At 35.5% G+C, this 18161-nt stretch overlaps 1 protein-coding gene across 3 annotated transcripts; it reads left to right on the top strand.

Moving 5' to 3' along the window:
• Positions 1–68: 68 nt before the first annotated feature.
• LOC105336772 (transport and Golgi organization protein 1 homolog) lies at positions 69–18073 on the top strand. 3 transcript variants are annotated; one of them, XM_011441213.4, is made up of 29 exons: positions 69–230; positions 5088–5221; positions 5473–5562; positions 5697–5847; positions 6055–6083; positions 6178–6460; positions 6776–6889; positions 7564–9842; positions 10045–10173; positions 10262–10295; positions 10466–10554; positions 10713–10790; positions 11427–11537; positions 11636–11707; positions 11824–11928; positions 12136–12167; positions 12284–12374; positions 12481–12571; positions 14297–14346; positions 14460–14550; positions 14703–14841; positions 15037–15138; positions 15327–15387; positions 15523–15558; positions 15691–15758; positions 15963–16048; positions 16194–16269; positions 16361–16621; positions 17053–18073. In XM_011441213.4, the coding sequence occupies exons 1-29, from the start codon at positions 92–94 to the stop codon at positions 17093–17095; spliced, it is 5064 nt and encodes a 1687-aa protein (XP_011439515.3). In that variant the 5' UTR covers positions 69–91; the 3' UTR covers positions 17096–18073. The 3 variants fall into 3 exon arrangements, with proteins under 3 accessions (XP_011439515.3, XP_011439512.3, XP_011439513.3); XM_011441210.4 differs by having other exon boundaries at positions 70–230; positions 16361–16779; XM_011441211.4 differs by lacking the exon at positions 6776–6889 and having other exon boundaries at positions 70–230; positions 16361–16779.
• The last annotated feature ends 88 nt before the right edge of the window (positions 18074–18161 follow it).

Genomic DNA, 18161 nt, shown 5'->3' with positions numbered 1-18161 from the left:
AAGCAGAAACTCCGTTTAACATCAGATTTTGAAACGGTCCCTCGTGCAAACAGGAAACAAAAACTACAGCGCCAGCTGACGTGTACAAAGCATGAAACCCAAAGGGATGACAGACGCTCCGAAAAGCCCAGGCATACTTTTCGTGATATTATGCGTCTGTTCTTTTATAAACGAATGTTCTTCATCTAAAATATCAGATTTGCGTCTATGCGGCGACAAAGAATGCAAGAGTAAGTGAAATTTGATTAAATTTGCCAGAGATCGAGGTCCAACTTATCTCGAATTTCCTCGAAACTTTTGTTTTATTTTATATTGCTCTATATTCTGTAACGATTACATCGATGACATAATGTTGGATATAAAGATTAATTTAGATTGATTTGGACGTGTTTGATCGACCCGGCTTTTAAAGCTTTGTAAAATAATGTAAAACATCACCATTTTACTGTTATTATGATTTTGGAGTATGGTCTTTAACTCAAAAAATCCGTCTCCTTTAACCCCATACTGAATAATAATAAGTGCGATACTATGCTCTTGTAGGACCAATCACAAATAGACAATTCAATGGTGTAGAATAAACAATTGGCATTACATCATATTTCACCAAACTATGTCAATTTGCCCTGAAAAACCGCTGATACTAAAACAAGTCCCACGGGGAAAACAAGTCCCACGTAAGTCCCACGTACGTCCCACGGCAAATGCGGCTATATATCGATATAATTATGAGTGATTATGATTACATGTGAAAGAATAATTATAATTCACACAACAAAATATTATTATAAGCTTTTATTACGGATTTATCGATGAAAAATCAAAGATGTTGGTAAAGGTAGATAACTCGTACGTAGAATTCATACGGTAGCAGAAGAAATCTATTTGCCCGCCGTTTAATTGATGGATAATTTTAATTTTCTCCAACGAAATAAAATTAAATAGCAGTAAAAAGTTGACTTTATATTTATTAATTAACACAAACTAAGTAAAAATCAGGTTAGTATACAACTCATACGCAGAATGCATTCGCCCGCCGAGAAAAGAGCACTCTTGCCGCTTACCTGATGGGTTTATTTTAATGTTTTATATTTTCTAACTTAAAAATTCTTACATCTTCTCCAAGTTTTTCAAGATGTAAACAGTTACTAACATTGTACAGAACTGATTGTGTATATACGAAAATGTGCGTGCACTTTGCCTTAAACGTATATTCTTTCTCCATATAAATTTACTAAAATTATGAATTTTGGAGAACAAATAATTATAAAATCTGGAATGCTTACATAAGTACGTTAGCCTGTTCTTTTTCATTTCTAGATCTAAGACTTTCACTGCCTAGTTCACCAAACTATATGTAAATCTTCAAGTCCTGATTTCGTTTCTAAAAACAAATATTACATACGTCATTCATAAGACTGTAGCAAAATTTTACATTGCATGATATTAGTGTAACGAATGTAACCGGGTATATTTTGGTTTTAATTTTCAATGGAGGAAAAAAAAGCACCCGGTTCAATGTTTAACGTTGTAAAATGATTCAACTCAATGACATGGCAATCTTCTTGGTTAATATATGTCTGGTCTGTTTCGTAAATAATAGTGAATTATTCTTTCCTTTACAAAAACAATTTCGTTTTTCTGTATTTTATAAGCTTCTCGAAGATAGTAACACACGTTTAAATGTTTATGGTTATGAATGTACTATAGAAATTATACTTAAGTTTGACTAGTTAAAACACTGTTGGCTTATAATATTTTTTGATTAAGTGTTCAGTGTAAGTGTACATGAGATATATATAAAGATTGAGTGTTATTCGTCTTCAATTTCATATAGATTACATAAAGATTACATATAAGTTTTAATTGGGTGTCAGAAACTCTGATAATTCTGTTGCATGTAGCGACCTTGCTCTATCAACGGGAATAATAAAAGTGGACTGCATAGTATTTTGAAACATAACTTTTTTGTGTTTCGTAGATCTACATTTGAGAGAGAGAGAGAGAGAGAGAGAGAGAGAGAGAGAGAGAGAGAGAGAGAGAGATGGGGTGGGGGTTGTGTACACGGTGTGCTTCACGGTCGTCTCCCAATATACAGGTAGGTAAAGGTCTATTGTTTCTTAAGCGATAAAAAAACCGTTCAATTCACACAGAATATACAAGAAACTAACACGTGTATATATACACGTGTATAGGTAGAGCCAACGATCACCAATCATCTTTGGACATGTAGCCCCCCTCCCCCTTCCACTAGCCCCAAATATTATAGTAAAGTAGTAAAGGAAATAATGAGCAAGTTATTTTGTAATTAGTAAATGATTTATAGAGATAAAAAAAAATACATTAATCAACGTGTTCGTGTTCAGATTGTGACAATGGTCCCGCTTTTTTTTTTCTTTTTTTTTTTATACAAAACTCTGCGTGTAACCGTTTGAGGGAAAGTGAAGTGATAATTGTTTGTCGTATGAAAAACATATACACATGTCAATAAATAAATGTATATACATTAAAAAATCAATAATATTTGGTAATGCAGCCATGCATTATTCTTGCATTATTCTTGACTTTCTTTTTATCAGGGACGTATATACATCGATCCCTGTTTTTATCAAATGTAAAACATTTCTCGACCTTCAATTCATTCTGTTCAGTGTGATTCATTAAAATTGTCGGAATGACATTTTGCTTTTCGAACATTTAGAATGTGAATGTTGCAGTGGAACTCTTACCGACTCGCTACAAAAATATTAAAATATGTCTATCAGTTTGAAAATGATTTATATATTTGCACATATTTTTTGTGCATGTCCTATAGCAATTTATTTATTTTCCTTCACATTCAATCCCGTTTGCTTGATAGTTTTCTTTATACATGTACTTTAATTGTATTGAAAATATACATGTACTAGAACAGTTAAACGCAGGTTCAACTACATATATGTATATATACAAGTATTTTTCTCTCTCGATGTTTGTATGGTTTTTCCGTTCATGAAGAGAGAAAGAAAGAAAGAGAGAGAGATGAATGGATGGAGAAGACAGAGAAAGAGATGAAGTGAAAGAAGGAGGGAAGACAAAGAAAGAGAGAAAGAAATGCATGTTTATAAATATACAAGTACATACTTGTATACATATACGCTTGTGTGATTCTAGCTGTTATTATGAATAATTCGATAAAATAAGAAGTCGAAAACATTTATTTCAGTAGAAAGTTACTTTTAACATATGTATAGATTTCCATAGGTTTCCGAATAAATTGGGGGAATATAATGGAAATTTCGAGAAAACAGCTTGATTCTTTCTTTAAAATTGACAAGCAAACAACTTTATATTGATACATGTTTTCAAAGCCTTCTCTTTTATCATAAGGGTTTCGAAAAATATGACGATCTCTGCTGGTTTCTATTTTTGAAACACGATTTTTCATTCATTATGTAGAAAAAACATTTAAAACAGAGTTGGTCTTAAGACCCAAAGATCGTGGAACAGTCTCGTGAACGGTAAGCTGCCGTAGACTAGAATGCATGTTCTTGCTGACAATAACAATTTAATAACAATACATCTATATGTTAGTATAACTCATGAACTTCCATCAAATATTTATTTCAGTCATCATTCTTTTTTCTTTTTTTTTGGAGTAGATGCAAGATTTTTTCTTTTACTTTTAGGAAGAGATTTACCACTAACAGACTTTTCATGAGCTGATCTAGATTGGATTCGGAAGATAGGGTGGAATCCCCCCCCCCCCCCCCCCCCCGGAAAAAAAATCAAATTTCGTAAATTTTCATCGTAAAGTGACCAAAAATATGCCTCGACCCCCTCCCCCGACAAACCTGAATACCCCCCCCCCTCCCCCCAAAAAATACTCTGTATGTACGCATGAATTTACTGGGTGGGTTTAAATAAAAAATTTACACATGTTGGAAATTTTGTATTTACACCCACCCAGTAAATTCAAAATTTACAACATGACAGTTCTTAGAGAGAACAGAACTGGGTCAAACTTAAAAGGAGTGATATACGGACTATATAAAACTCGTATCACCGAACTTCATGGAATACAATAAATTAATCACAGCAATAAGTAAACTTCTCTTCTGAACATGATCATAAGGCAAAATGTTAACTTTACAGCCATCTGAAATAATTTACAAATAAAATGACATAACTATAAATGGCAGGCGTACATTTTAAATCCACAGTCGTAAGAATTCTGTGTTAGAGATTTCCCTTTATTTTTAAGTCATTCGCGCTTTTTTTTCTAAATTTGCGTAAAGAAATTAATAATTTTATCTATGCATTTTCTATTTTTACTATTTAGTGAGTGTTAATCATTAAATGTGGTATTTTTTTTATCAATATTAATATGATCATTTTGTAAGTTAGAAAATAAAAGTAAAACAATAAGATCGCCAATCAGGTAAGCGGCAGGTGTGCTCTTTTCTCGGCGGCGAATGCATTCTGCGTAGGAGTTGTCTACTTACCCAACTTTTACTTAGTTTGTGTTATTTAATGAATATAAAGTCATTTTTTTTATTGCTATTAGATTTTATTTTGTTAAAGAAAATTTGAATTATCCATCAATAAACGGCGCGGGTATACAGATTTCTTCTGCTGCCGTATGAATTCTACGTACGAGTTATCTATCTTTACCAACATCTTTGATTTTTCGTCGTAAATCCGTAATAAAAGCTTATAAAAATATTTTGTTGTGTTAATTATGATTATTTTATCACATTTAATCATAATCAATCATAATTATATCGATATATAGCTGCATTTGCCGTGGGACTTATGTGGGACTTACGTGGGACTTGTTTTCTCCGTGGGACTTGTTTTAGTATCACCCCTGAAAAACAGCAGTTTTGCACTTTCAGCGAAGAGGTCTAATTTGAAGTATTCAAGTAATTGTTTTCATCTTACTTGAATTTCTTGGTTTTAAGAGATAGTAGAGCTTAATAACATTAGCTCTTTTTATTGTCTTCCTGTATGCTTAATCAGTTAAAATGATAATAAACAGAACTGTATTGAAAATGAATGAAATATTTGTTTAAATAATCTAATACATGTATCTTTCCTCTTTTCAGCTACATTATCTTACGGACGTACATTAGCAAAGCATGTGCAGAATGACCAAGTTTTCCTGAACTTTGAGAGAAATGAAATGTTAGAAATAACAAGTAAATCAGCAGGAGAAAGGCCTGATCTATGGGGTGGCAGAGTATGTGATATTTGTTTATGATTTATGATATTTTCCAAGTTAATATACATACATCTTTTGTCAGATAAATGCATAAGGCTACATTTGGGCATTGACCGAATAAAGCTTTGGTTTATTAGGTTACCTTCATTCAGTCATTGCAAGGGGTAATTGCAGTTTAAGCATGCATCTTAATTGTGTTATTAATTGAGTTGTTTATTGTCTGTATCAGAAATGATATTTATCAGGTTTAAATTTATCTTGAATTACAGTTAAATGGAAAGACAGGATATTTCCCACGATCGTTCGTCAGAGAATACAAAGTCGAAAACCCCTCGCCACAGTTTATTGTGCCCACAGAGGTTAGAAACGTTATTGTTATGCTCTAAACCAGAAAATCCAGGTTTTGGACATTCACTTCAATCCACTTCTATAGAAAAATATAAGTAGAATTTGTTTAACTGTACATTTATTACTGTACATTCCATCATGATAGATTTCTGAGGGGAAGAATGTGGTGATCGAGGAGAAACCAGCTAAGGTTCCAGACAAGGCTGAGGAAGGGACTGAGGTGGATGATACAGAGGATGAGGATGATACCGAGGTGGAGGATGAGGATGACGATGTTTGGTGGGAAGAAGACGAAGGTCAGTGATTGAGTTGTTCTTTAGATTCATTCTCTTCACATCTCATAGCATCATACAAATATTAGAGATACATAAATGTTATCGTTTACAAATGAAAATGGGAAATATTGGATGGATGATATTTTAATTAGTGCTTAACTTGATTTAAGGGTAAATGTTTTGAAAAAGTAATGTGTAATCACTAATTTTAATGTTTTGATTTTATAGTTAAAGAAGCTACAGATAAAACAACACAGGTAAATGAATAAAGAAAAAAGAGAATATTATTTGCAAATTCATTTTACCTTTTATGCATAGTTTATTTCCAAATTCCTAATGTTATATTTGAAGAAGGATCAAGAAAAACCTGACACACCACCCTCAAGTGCCTCAAAAGAAAAAGAAAAGGACAAAAATGTAGAAGAGGTCAAGGTCACTCAAACAGAGGGAAAAGACAGTGAGGATGTAAAAGTTACTGACAGTCAGAGTTCAGATAACATTAAACAGGGTGTGGTCGCTGAAGAAAAGGATGAGTCCAAGGAGCCCGCTGTCAGTGATGAGAAAGACCCCACGGAAGTAGGGGAGACAAAGGAAGGAAAGGAAGGCACTGAAAAGAAAACTGTTGAAGATTCAAGTGAGTGTTTTTTATTTATATTTTTTAAAAAATTAGTTTTAAAGGATGTATTAAGCTCTCATGAAACTGTTATTTTACTTCACAATGTTTTGCTGTTCACAGATTTTAGACAAAGATTCAAAATTTTGATAAAATGTCAATCATTGATATTACCGTAAATATTCATTGACCTCAAAGTTTAGTTTGCATGTAAGTGTTAAATGTTTCTTAGTCAGGCTTAGGCAGTTTGAAAGACAATGTTTAAATTTGAACCAGGCTGAATGAATCTTATGCATATTACGGTGGTGGTTTGACATTTGAATCTGTCATTTTCAGGCAGTCAAATTCATGTTAATAAAGAGAATAGGGTGAAGGAATTGCTGGATGAACTGAGAGAGTCTCTCTACTCTCTCCATGATATTGATGATAAAGACAAATTAGATGTTAATGGTAAACATTGAACCTAAAACAAATTCATTAACTACTAACTGTCTCGCATACTAATATCACTAATGCGTTTTCATGCATGGTTGCGACCTCTATTAAGTTTTAAGAAGATTAATTTCCAGGCTGAAATTATATCACTTTTACGTGTTTGCTAACATGCTTGCTTAAAAAATAACATGTGCAAGAATACAGCCCTTATTAGATTTTCAGTTTGATCTCCAAACAACTAATTACTTCTGTTCTCTATGACTGGATAGTTTTAAGAATGTACAGGATATCATTGTGATTTTGTATAAAAATAAAAAGATGTAGGAAATATAAATATGAAAATTAGTTTGAACATTTTTTGCTTGTTCCTATAGCTTGGCTAAAACAGCAGTAGCATAGCATTTAATCATTAGATTGATTACCATATAAAACCATTCTTAGATTTTAGTAAAATGCTTTACAAACAGATGCATGTAGGATGTAGTCAAAGAAACAGCTTTTAATGAGCATTTATTGAATGTGCATTTACAATGTTGTTTTAATAAATAAAATATGCATTACATTTTATTTTTGAGGAATTCATTTATTAAATGGGGATATTTGTGAAATGATACAATGAAGCATTTTGTACCAAATTCTTTTACTTTTAAATTTTCTGTCCATATGATGATATTTATTTTTTTCCCCAGAGTTAAACAAAATGCTACAGGAAGGGTCAGCTAAACAGCAGCCAGAAACAACTGACGGTCAGCCTCCTCCAGCTGTTGATGGTAAAACAGAATTAAATCAGGAAAAGTCGGATGATGCCCCACCAGATACTAAGTCACAGGAAGATGTCAAGTTACCCGGACTGTCAGACCTATTGAAGGATACTCCTGAAGATGCTTCAAAATCACTACAGGATGATAAATCACTGGAGAAAGATGACACAGAAATCACTGATGAAACAGAGATTGAAAATGAGGAGAGTGGCACTGAACAGAAACAGGAAACACCAGGGGATGCTGGGAAACACCCAGGCGGTATTCCTGTAAGTGATGTGGAGGATCTTCCACCAAGTCAACAGGAGCAAACTAAGAAGGAGATCCAGCCTTCATCAGTGAAACAGGAAAAAGTTGAAGAAACACCACTACAGAGCTCTTTTACTGAGGAAATGAGCACCACTCCTTCATCAGAGGTAAAGGCAAGCAGCAGTTCACACACCCCGGGACTGACAGAGGTACCCTCCTCAGTGACAGAATCTTCTACAGTGGTAGAAGCCTCACAGCAAACAGAGATGGCTGGCTATACTATCATTGATGGGACACCGTTTCCTCTGGATATGTTTGAGGATCCTACTGCTACAGAGAGTGTTGTAGAACAAACAGAAAATGTAGTAGAGCAGACAAAGCCAGGAACATTCTCCTCAACACAGTCTCAAGTGGATTCTTCATCAGTTTCGCCAGATAAGACAATCAAGTCTCCAGCTACTGAGAAGCAGGAAACAGAGTCTACATTACAGTCACAAATCCCAAAACAAAGCTCTGTTATGCCTTCACTAACTGAAACTCTGTCAGAGTCCATGTTGGTTGGCAGTGGATCATCCCCAGCAGATGTTGTACCAACACAAACTGACACAGATTCTAAATCAGCTGCAGTTAAAAAGGAGGACGGTATGGAGAGCATAGTTCAAGTAGAGACTGAGGTTGGTGGAAGTAAAAAAGATGGGTCAAAACAAGTTGAAGATACAAAACAACTGGACAATACAGATTTGGAGAAAAGTGTAGAGAGCAAGAAAGAGGAAATTAAAAGGACTGAGGAAAGTAAAGAAACTAAAGAAGATCCAAAGGTTGAAGATCAAATCCAAGGAAAGGTGGACACTCCAGAAAAGGAAAGCTTGACAAATATTTCTAATAGTGAGGAGAAAGTAAATGAGAATCAACAGAAATCACAAGAATCAGATATACAGAACGGTCAACAAACAGAACAGAGAGAGGAAGATAAAAAGCAAACTGATGTAAAAGAAAGTGAAGAAAAAGCTGAAAAACCAAATCTGTCAGTGCTCAAGTTTTTGGATGACGAGGAAAGCAATTCTGAGGTACCATCTTCTGATGAAAATGTGAAAGAAATGGAAATTCCAAGTGAAGAAGTAAAGACAGAAAAAGAGAAAAAGCAGGAGCAGCTGAGCCAAGAATTGACAGAGAAACCAATCCAGGAGCAGACGACAGCATCAGCTGTTCCTTCTACCTCCCCCACAGAACAGCTCATGTCTTCCATGGAGATTGATTATAGTGTAGAAACCAAAACAATTATCGATGACACAAGGAATACCGGTATTCTTGGAGAACATCAGAATGCTACCCAGACTGTGGTGGAAACAGATAACCTAAAACTTGAACTTCCCACCACCATGGATGCATACGCCACTGCCGATTTTTTGTCAAGAAAGCCTCTGTCCCATGAACCTCACACAGAGTCGTCACAATCTCAAAACCTCAATGAAAAATTGGAGGTAAAAGAAAAAGTTGATGATGAAATAAGAAAAGAGACAGTCACACAGACCTCTCCAGAGACAACTCAGACAGAATCTACAGCAGAAACAAAATTTGGGGAAACCAAATCTGAATCAGTCACAGTATCTCCGCTTGAATCAACAACCTTGTCAGGTTCCGACGATGGTGAAATTCCTCCACCTCCCACTGAATCAAAGGAGACCACTACACAGCCCAGTACAGGTCAGTCATCAGAGGAACCACTTGTAGCAGCAAAGGACGAAAAGGAAGATTCAAAACCAACCACAGGAGAGAAAGCAGGTGTAACTGAATCAACCCCAGAAGGTGAGCAGGCCTCCACTGGTGCATATGATCAAGAGGATTTCTTGTCACGGAAGATCAACGATGGAGATTTGGAAGAGAAGGAAGATCTGGCCTACAAAGCTGAGAGATCATGGATGAAGGGAGACCAGTTCTTTAGGGGCGTAATCTCAAAGGTGAGTTTTGTGATCAAGTGGAATGGATGAAAAGTACCTGCACTTATATATTTTGCACAAAATGTAATTTGTTAGAAACTGAAAAGAAAAGCAAAGGATGAATGTAGTAACTAGCAGTTGTTTTTGAATGTGGAGAACAAGGTTAGCAGTCTTAACATTAAATAGCTGTAGAGGTTTGATTTGACATGGTTTGTTTTGACAGCTCCCTCCCTCACTGCAAGCCTTGCTAGAACAGGAACCTCTTGGACTCTCACCTCAGATGACAATTCTAGTCACCATGGTTACTTTAGCAACACTGATGGCTGCTACATGTTTTAGTGTTATTTGTGGGGTATGTTCAATTTTATTGGTAAACCATCTTCAAAGTGTAGCACAATGATTTCAAGATTATCTTTTTACATTTTACTGGTATTTTGCAGGGAGGCAGAAAGTCAAAGAAGCAAGACCCTGTAGGTAAGGGTGCAGAAAGTCACTACTCTATGTTATACTAAAATGTGAATTCTCAACATGATTAAAGTTCATTTTGAAAAGATGCAAATACATGTTGATACATTAATTTTGCTTTCTGCAAGATATTGACAGAAAAAATGTAAATGGAAGCTTAATGAATCATTTATTTGTAGTGGTGGTCAGGGGCTTGGAGGAAAAATTGTTCATTTTAACGAAAGAAAAGGAAAATCTTGAGGATGAGCTAAATGCTCTTCAACAGAAGGTAGGATTTTCTCAATGATATGTTTTATGTAAGGCATGAATAATTTGCTTTCTTATTAATTATACTTTTATAATGTATGTAATTGGGCCTTATGTGCCAGCTGGCACGAGGAGGTCAGGTGAGGTGAGGTGTAACAATTCATGTTATCTGAATTAAAGATGCAGGACACTGAAGAAGATACAAAGTCCACTCAGTCCTCGGTCAGCACCATTCAGAAAGACCTACAGACTCTACAGGTACGGACATTCATATTCATCTAGACCGAAATTAAACTGTTTACAGTAAAACACGGTTATAGCGAACACGCTTATAATGAATTGACGTTTACAGCGAAGTAATTTTCTTTCCCCGGGACTCTATTTCATGTTGTAAACTTGATGAATATAACGAATTACGCTTATAACGAAGTAAAATTGCCCGTCCCTGGGACTTCGTTATAAACGTGTTTTACTGTATTTCTAGTTGCCCTTAATTCATCCACCTTGAAAAGAGATACATGTACAGGCATAAATGGATTTAGACCCCAAAACTGCCTGATTTGTGATAAGATTATGTTTATCAATTACAATTACTCCTCAAATATTGAATTTTTATCAAAGAGCATTGGTTGACCATTTAACTGTATTTTTTGTCCAAATTGCTTTAATTTACATTAAAAGAAAAAGCTTTTATTTACAGTAAAAGAAAAATCTTACCTATTGACCGTTTTTAACATTCTTTGTTTTACCTGAGACAAAATTTTTTTGGGTTGTAGCAAAAAAATGTAATTTTAGAATTGCAAGGGTAAATTTAAACCTGCTTGTCAGTTTGGCTTGTACATGATCGTACCATTAATTCATCATTAAGTAAATGAAAGTTTTATTTTTCATCAGCTTCACAACAATGCTTTAAAGGAAGAAATTGAGACTTTGAAGGAGGAAAATACAGCAATGAAACAGGAGCTATCAGCCAAATCAAAGGAACTGAAATCTAAAGACAACCAGGTATGCCATTTACCTTATAAAAAAATGATAGATTTGCACAATTATTATATGTACATGAACATGTAAATAATTTTAAATGATATTTTTTTTGTTTACAGTTGAAAGAGTTGGAGAAACAGATTAAACAAAAAGATGAAAAATACAACAAGACCAATGAAAAATGCAAAGAAGTATAACTACATTTTAATTTTTTGCTTCCATTTAAAGTGTTATTTGATGTATCATTTCAAGGTAACTTAGAGTGGTGGTTGATAGTAGCAGCAAATATTTAACATTCATTCTTCAGGCCACAAAAGAGGTTCAAGAGAAGGCAGGGGAGATAAAAACTTTAAAATCCCAGATTCATAGTCTGACGGAACAGGTGTCTCACTTGGAAGCAAACAAATCTCAGGTAATCACAAATAAAATAAGCGAATTATCAGGTAGTCACAAAGCAAGACTCCAAGGCCTGTTCAGCTGAGCTGGCACACACATTTTTTTATCAGAATTCCTCATCCATACAACAAATATTAAGTAGCACTCACTAAGTTGAACAGGCCATAGTATTTGCTGTTTTCATTGTAATTCTGCAGACTATATGATTTTATTTCTGTTCCAGTTGAGTGAAGAAGCCAATGTCTGGAGTGAAAAGTAGGTCACATATTTTTTTTCTGTCTTAATATCTCTGAAGAAAGATAATGAGTTTAGTTAATATTTTTGTGCTGTAGCTGTTACATGTATAACAATACAATGTTGTATATTTATAGAGTACAGGAGCTGACAGAACAGCTTGACTATGTCAAGGGAGAACAGAAACAAATGGCTGAGGATCTAGCATACAAAGAAAATGAAATAGAGGTACAACATGGGGCAGTTCTATGAATACGTCTGATGACAAACTTAAATACCTTTTCTGGCATGATGAAGTAGAATATATTTGTATAACACCTCCTCTGATTTTTAGGTTTTGAGAGATTGTTTCCTCCAACTGAAAGCATTCCAAGATCAGGTGGGGGAGGAAGGAGAAGAAGGGGAGGGAAACAGGGATGAGACAGGTATGGTATCTGTTAATAAAGACATGTTGTCAAGCTTATCACCAAGAAATGGTGATTTACGCTGGTGGTTAAGTACGCATTTTCTATGGTCAAACAGTACGTGCATTTAGATTTTTACTATATGCGCAGGTGGTATTTTTCACGGTTTTAAGCTGACTGCTTAACTAGTATATATTATCAAAACCGATTTGGTTTGACTTTTCCTATAGCGTCACGATCATTTCTGTCAGCTACGTCATGCATAAATTATGAAAACTATATGATTGGTTAACTCCTATTTTTAGGCCGAGTTATCAGTATACGCTTATGCAATGCCAGAGCTGAAGGATTTCTCAGAACAGTTTATTTCCCCCCAATATTATTCATTCAAAATCGACTATCCCGTATGTTTAAATTCTGTGCTAAACTCTCTCTCTCTCTCTCTCTCTCTCTCTCTCTCTGTGTAAACGGGCGTTAAACCATAGCATCAAGCTACGGTCCAGAGTACGGCATTATAAAAAATATATTTAAAAGTTGCATGTGCTAAGCGTTCATTTCATGTAAATACCGTAAATGTATAATGCACATGTATTACCTACTAACTTGCCAGTCAAAGTGATAGGTATGAATTCCTCGATTTCTACACCTTTCGATCGGCAATCGACAGTCAATAAAAGTATTGAACGATGGTGTGAAAGAACGAGACGGAAGTGGAGAGTGCAAGGAGGTTTGTACATGTGCGTCTTCATTAGGCAAGTGTCCGATTCGTTTCTCTTCTGTTGCCCTATCACTTTCGGTGTAAATATATATATACTAAAATATCCACAAACCATTTACTGCAGATTTCTTTATTTTACCTGTCTCTGAACCCCCGATCACCCGCTCCATACATGAACACTGGTTTGTTTACATACATAAAAAATACAGTTCTTGATCCGCTTTCCGAGTACGGTTAAAAGTTGTTTAATAGGAGAAAGTTTGGGGCGGGTAAAGCTACAATTATTAACAGTAGTAAACTAAATGAAGAATTATTTAAATGGATTATTTGCACAAAATGTGGTATGGTATGATGTAAATATTTTTAAAAAATAGTGTTATTTTTATACGCGGCAAATTGCCGTAAAGTTTTTTTGTACATGTAAGTATTCTATGCACTGTAGCTTTATATTTTCTAACCCAAAATTTATACACAGAGCTACAGCTATATATGTTATGTACCGTATGTATTGTTTTATCACAAGTGTACACTTTCGAAAAATAGCCCAATTTCGACAGTCACGAGTACCCATGTGAATTTTTCATTCTCTGATATGTTTTTGTTCTGTCCGTGCATAATTTAGTCTTAGTTAACCAGCAGCCAATCAGCGGTAAGCTGAATCCACCAATAAAAAAACTGTGGTTAAGGTGCGGGTATTGTTTATGTATGACGTAGCTGAAAAAGTTGAACGTGACGCGATCGGAAAAGTCAAACCAAATCGGTTTTAGTAATATTTCTCCCAGGCATAAATAACTACTTTTACAGTATTATTTTTTTGTATCTATAACACATCTTCAAATAAACTAGCCATTGTGAATATAGTAAAATTGTGAATGCCAGTCTCTTCCATTATCTAAATGTGATTAAAGAGTTTGTAATAGGGTCCTATGAATATTGACTGAGATTAACTGAAGTTTAGTGTATAAATGTGATCTGCTTGTTGGTCAAACATTGTGATGGGTAACTGTTTTGTATTGTCTTGTCTTCAGATTCTGGAAACATCGAGTCCAAACTGAAGTCTATGATGGATGTGTCGGAGGTAGGACAGTCTATTAAGATGTTACATTATAGATACTGCTACATTGTAAATGAATGATCAACAGACTTGTGGTGGACACCGCAGTGATTTTTTTTTTTTTTTCATCTTTTAAGGTCTCAGCCAAATTAAAAGCAGCAGAAGAGGAAAAGAATTCCTTAGAAAACCGACTAGAGATTGAAATGCAGAGTAGGAGAGACATGGAAGGTAGGTGTAGCAAGGATACCTATGACATTGCTCAAAAGTAATAAATAGTGTTTTACCAAATGTCGCACCATGACAGTCTGTTTGTAGAGGTGTTAAAAAGCCGCATACATATCGCCTCCTACATGTATATGCTTTATTGATTTTGTGTACAGAGCGTATTTTGGACCTGGAGAGAAAGGCAGAGAGTCTGAACTCTGACAAGATGAAAGCTGAGAGGCAGAACAGTGATGCCCAGACCAAGTTAGAGGTCTTGTCCAACTACTTCCAACAAAAGGAGCTGGAGCTGCAGAGGTGAGGAAAGGGGACATCTCAAAAGTCTTTATTTGTCATATCTGATGTCTGAATGTTGAAATTCTGAGACAATTGAGTCTGACAATAATAATTTGATAGCTTATACTGCTGATACAGAATCTTGTTATTTTGAACATGAAAGAATATTTTTAAGAGAAGTGGATGATTTTCAAGTTTTCAAAATAATGTTTTTAGAGAGTTGGGAGAACAGGAGGCACTGAAGAAGATGAATATCAACAAACTGGAGAACTCTGACACAAGAACAAAGATGATGCAGGAAGAATTGGATGGATCAAAGTAAGACTAACTCTCTCATTAATCTGTATAATCAATGTTCAACCTTCAGATCTTTAGTCAAACGACTGTAGTTTGAAAACCAGAGTGTATCATTCATGGACATTTAAAATTCAATGCAGCAGAAATTTTACTATTTTGTGTCAATATTTATAATTCATATGCTATATTTGTATTAATTGTCTGTTCAGAGCGCAGGTAGAGGACCTGAAACGTGAAATTTTATCTGCAGAGAGAGATTTCCGTTCACAGGTATTGCATTTAGTCGTTTGAAATTGCATTATGTCATTAAAGTTTAGATTTAGTCATTTGACTCCATACTTCTCTCAAGTACAGTTAGAATGTACTGGCCGTTAGTATATTGATTGCAATGGATTTTATTTTTAGATTGCAGCAAATGAAAAGAAAGCCCATGAAAACTGGGTAAGTTTCTCTTACTTGGGTATCAAAGAATGATCTGGCTAAAGATTTAAATAATCTTTTTCATTGAAATTCTGAGTCATGTTTATTCCATTTTATTCCTTTGTATTAACAAGATGTTATTGTTATTAACAGCTGGCAGCCAGAGCCGCAGAGAGAGAACTGAAGGAGTCCAGACATGAAGCCTCTGTGTTGCGCCAAAAGTCAGTCTGCTCAACTTTTCTTACATACACTTATATGTATATAAGAGATAACAAGTTTGCACAAGAGACATATTTTAAAAGAAAAATACAAATAACTATTTCTATTCCAATGTAACATTTATACAATGTATGGCATGCATGTATTGTGAATAATCTTAATGAGGTCTAAGAATCTGGTAATAAGATATTTGATTTGTTTTGTAGGTTGACTGACCTTGAGCGACGACTTATGCAGGGGCCACCAGGAGGGCTGATCAGACCTGTCCCGTCCAGAGGAATGCCTCCCCCAGGTAATGCACACTAATGAAACAGCCAGTAGAACATATTAGAGGTTGATGTAGATTTTAAATGCATCAAGTTTTAGTCCTACAAAAAATTTTTTTTCTATATTTTTGGGGAAAAAATGTTACATGGTTTGATTATTGTTTGTTCTAGGTATGTTGAATGGCCCCCCTCCACCTGGAATGGAACGCCCTGGATCCCGAGGTCGCCTGCCCCCCACTGGTCCAAGGTCAGTATACGGAACCAGTGGCTCCTGATAAACATTCCATCTCAGATGCAGCAAACATGTTAACATATAATTTTTAATTGCTGTATTACAGAGACGAGGATTTCCCAGGATCTCCTGGCCCAGACTCAGAGCGTCGACCACCTCCACCCCTGGGTCCCGACGATCGGAGAATCCCTCCCTTTAATCCGGACGACAGACGCATGCCATTCCATGATGATAGAAGAATTCCACCAATGGAAGGTCCTGACCGAAGACAGACACCGATGGGGCCACGGGTGCCACCCCCGCACCCCATGGACATTCGGTCACCACCACCCTTTGACAGGAGGCCACCTCCACCACTGGATAGAAGGTCACCACCTCCTTATGAACGAGGGTTAAGGCTTCCTCCTCCTCCTTTAGATCGGAGATCACCTGGACAGAGAATGCCTTTCCCTCCCGATATGCCTCCTCATCTCCGGGGTCCCCCAAGGGGACCGCTCTCTCCTCCTCTTCGAAATGATGGTCATGGTAATGCATGATACTGGCTTTGGAAATCCTTTTTTCCTCTCATTATTACAATATTTATTTTACCGTATATTGCTATTTTTCACAAACTTTTGTAAAATTCTTTCTGTTTACGATTTGGTACTGGATCTTATACTGGCATTTTAAAGTCTTAAACTAAATTTGGTGAAGGATTGCTTACCATCACTTTCTGTTCATTCTTGTAAATTAATGATTTGAAATTAACATGCACAAGGTAAGACAAAGAAATTGATGATATTTTTGGTTTGTTTACAGGAATAGACACACCCCCTTACAGACCCCCACACGACCCAGATAGAGAGCCAAGGCAGCAGAGCCAGGTCTGATCAGCTGATTGCAATATTTAGGCAGATTTGGGCACCTGAACAGTGATTCCCAAATATGGTGATTCTTAAAGTAGACACTGTGTTCAAATTAGGGTATTTTAAATTGAGTGTGTAAATTTAATGCAAATGTGTTTGAATGAGATGATTACGAGATTTCATTTCATGCTGGGTGGGTGTGAGATCGTGTTGAGTGCGAGCGATTGGTCCTGTTACCCAGAGAGAGTGTGTTGTATGTGAATGGGTACCCAGTGAACTGTGATAACAAGGTTACAAACCTAATAATGTCTGTGGGAGAGATGTAGTCATTTTCTGTTGCACAGATTATTGTATTTGAATATATAGTGCTGATTTTTATGTCTGATGGTGTAGCTGATCATGTGACTGCTATATATTGCAGTGTTAAATGTGTTATGTTTCATTTGTGGGATATTTTATAGTTTATAGATCAACATATTCAACATCTGATCTCAGCTCGCTGTAACTGCAATAGTGGATAAATGAATTTGGTTAAAATGTCTGGTAGTTTACAACTTTGTTGTCTTGATGAACTAGTCACTCTGAACGGTTTGGATCTCCCTGATTATTAACATATTACAAATATTAAGGAGATGATATACAGAGAAGCTGTTTTTCTAGTTTCAATTTAGAGATTCCATCTCAAAGCTTGTGTTAGTTATATTTTGTGCCATCCCGTAACTTTGATGCAACATTAATATTTATTTACATGTACGGTACATGTATTATAATGCTCAGCCCATTTTGTACATGGGAATAGCTTCCCCATACCATTCATTGTACATTTATCATTTAATATTTCCATTGTGTATTTCATTACTTAAAAACTTCCTTGTTTTCTTTTCCTTGGTTGTGTATTTAAGAGAGATAATTTTTGTTATTACCTGTAGTTGTTTTCCTTTCCATTTTAAACTATTTATTGCCTCTACTAAGGGGGAGAAACAGACATGAAAGTGTTGTGTCAGCAGCCTTGAGAGGATGCACTGGATTAAAATGCCATTTGTGAACTACCTGTACAGTTCT

The sequence above is a fragment of the Magallana gigas genome, chromosome 6, assembly GCF_963853765.1.
Source record: "Magallana gigas chromosome 6, xbMagGiga1.1, whole genome shotgun sequence".
NCBI classification, from domain to species: domain Eukaryota; kingdom Metazoa; phylum Mollusca; class Bivalvia; order Ostreida; family Ostreidae; genus Magallana; species Magallana gigas.
The sequence above is the reverse complement of the archived record's forward strand: the minus strand, read 5'-3'. Positions and strand labels throughout refer to the sequence as shown.

Excerpts from the sequence above, each read along its gene's own strand:
- LOC105336772 (XM_011441210.4), top strand. The coding sequence starts at position 92 with ATGAAACCCAAAGGGATGACAGACGCTCCGAAAAGCCCAGGCATACTT. Across the intron at positions 5,848-6,054 it reads TTGGTGGGAAGAAGACGAAG|TTAAAGAAGCTACAGATAAA; the intron begins GTCAGTGATTGA and ends TTGATTTTATAG. Across the intron at positions 11,708-11,823 it reads CCAATGAAAAATGCAAAGAA|GCCACAAAAGAGGTTCAAGA; the intron begins GTATAACTACAT and ends TTCATTCTTCAG.